Raw genomic sequence first — 1548 nt, forward strand, 5'->3', positions numbered from 1 at the left:
AAGAGTCAAAAAATAACATGTCCACCTAATCTTGTAAAAATGAGATAAGACAATAACAAGAGGTGAACCTAGGTAAAAAGATAACGTTAGTGTTCCTTTTACTATTTCATTATACTTTTTAAAATTTGTAATTATTGGGATGTCTGGATGGCTCAGTCGATTAAGTGTCTGCTTTCGGCTCAGGTCATGATCTCAGGGTCCTAGGATTCAGTTCCATGTAGAGCTCCCTGCTCATTGGGGAGTCTGCTTCTTCCTCTCCTGCCCCTCCCTCTGCTTGTGCTTACTTTCTCTCTCTGTCAAATAAATAAATAAATAATCTTTAAAAATAAAAATAAATTGGTTCAGGAGCGGCTGGCATTGTCGGGTGTGGGTGTCTTGGTGTTTGAGTGATTCGACGAGATTGCGTTCAGTGTCCTTCCACTCGCTAACAGGTCAAAATGCAGATCTTCGTGAAGACCCTGACCGGCAAGACCATCACCCTGGAGGTGGAGCCCAGTGACACCATCGAAAATGTGAAGGCCAAGATCCAAGACAAAGAAGGCATCCCCCCTGACCAGCAGAGGCTTATCTTTGCCGGCAAGCAGCTGGAAGATGGCCGCACTCTTTCTGATTACAACATCCAGAAAGAGTCCACCCTGCACCTGGTCCTGCGCCTGAGAGGTGGCATGCAGATCTTCGTGAAGACCCTGACCGGCAAGACCATCACCCTGGAGGTGGAGCCTAGTGACACCATCGAAAATGTAAAGGCCAAGATCCAAGATAAAGAGGGCATCCCCCCTGACCAGCAGAGGCTTATCTTTGCCGGCAAGCAGCTAGAAGATGGCCGCACTCTTTCTGATTACAACATCCAGAAAGAGTCAACTCTCCACCTGGTTCTCCGTCTGAGGGGTGGCTGTTAATTCTTCAGTTTTGAATTTGTAGTGCCCAATTATGGCATTGCTCTGCACTATAGCCATTTTGCCCCAATTTAAGTTTAGAAATTACCAGTTTCAGTAATAACTGAGTCACTGGTTTTCTCAATAGCTGTTCAAAATGTTAATAAAAGTTTTGTTGCATGGTAAAAAAAAATAAATAAATAAATAAATAAATAAATAAATAAATTTTTAAAAATTCAAAATTATTTCAATATAGTAAGTTTTACTTCTATCTTTATTTATTTTTAATATTTTTTGAAGAGTAGTTTCAATTAGTAATTTTTATTTTATTTTTATTTATTTATAGTAATTACTATTTTTATAAATTTTATAAAAATTTATTAAAGTTATTATTTATTTATAGTAATTCAATATAGTAATTTTTATTTTTATTTATTTTTTAATATAACAAGTTTTTTGAAGAGTAGTTTCTCAAAAACTATTATTAATATTTCTTCCAAGGTAGCTCAAAGATATTCATGGTTATGAAATCTTTATAAAAGTCTTTGCTTTTAGTCCTCCTAAGTGTGTTAGAATCTTAAACTATTAACAAAAGCAATTTAATACAGATGTTGGGTGCTAGAATATTTAAATAGTTTTTGTGGAGTTTTTTTGTGTTTTTTTTTTTTAGTTC

At 35.9% G+C, this 1548-nt stretch overlaps 1 protein-coding gene across 1 annotated transcript; it reads left to right on the top strand.

Annotated features, from left to right (window-relative positions):
- Window positions 1-337: 337 nt before the first annotated feature.
- LOC125099136 (polyubiquitin) lies at window positions 338-1068 on the top strand. Its single transcript, XM_047728521.1, has one exon. The coding sequence runs from the start codon at window positions 438-440 to the stop codon at window positions 897-899; it is 462 nt and encodes a 153-aa protein (XP_047584477.1). The 5' UTR covers window positions 338-437; the 3' UTR covers window positions 900-1068.
- Window positions 1069-1548: the final 480 nt, after the last annotated feature.

The sequence above is a fragment of the Lutra lutra genome, chromosome 1 (assembly GCF_902655055.1).
Source record: "Lutra lutra chromosome 1, mLutLut1.2, whole genome shotgun sequence".
Lineage (NCBI taxonomy): Eukaryota > Metazoa > Chordata > Mammalia > Carnivora > Mustelidae > Lutra > Lutra lutra.

Bases quoted from the DNA above. Each gene is read 5' to 3' on its own strand.
- LOC125099136 (XM_047728521.1), top strand. From the start codon at position 438: ATGCAGATCTTCGTGAAGACCCTGACCGGCAAGACCATCACCCTGGAG.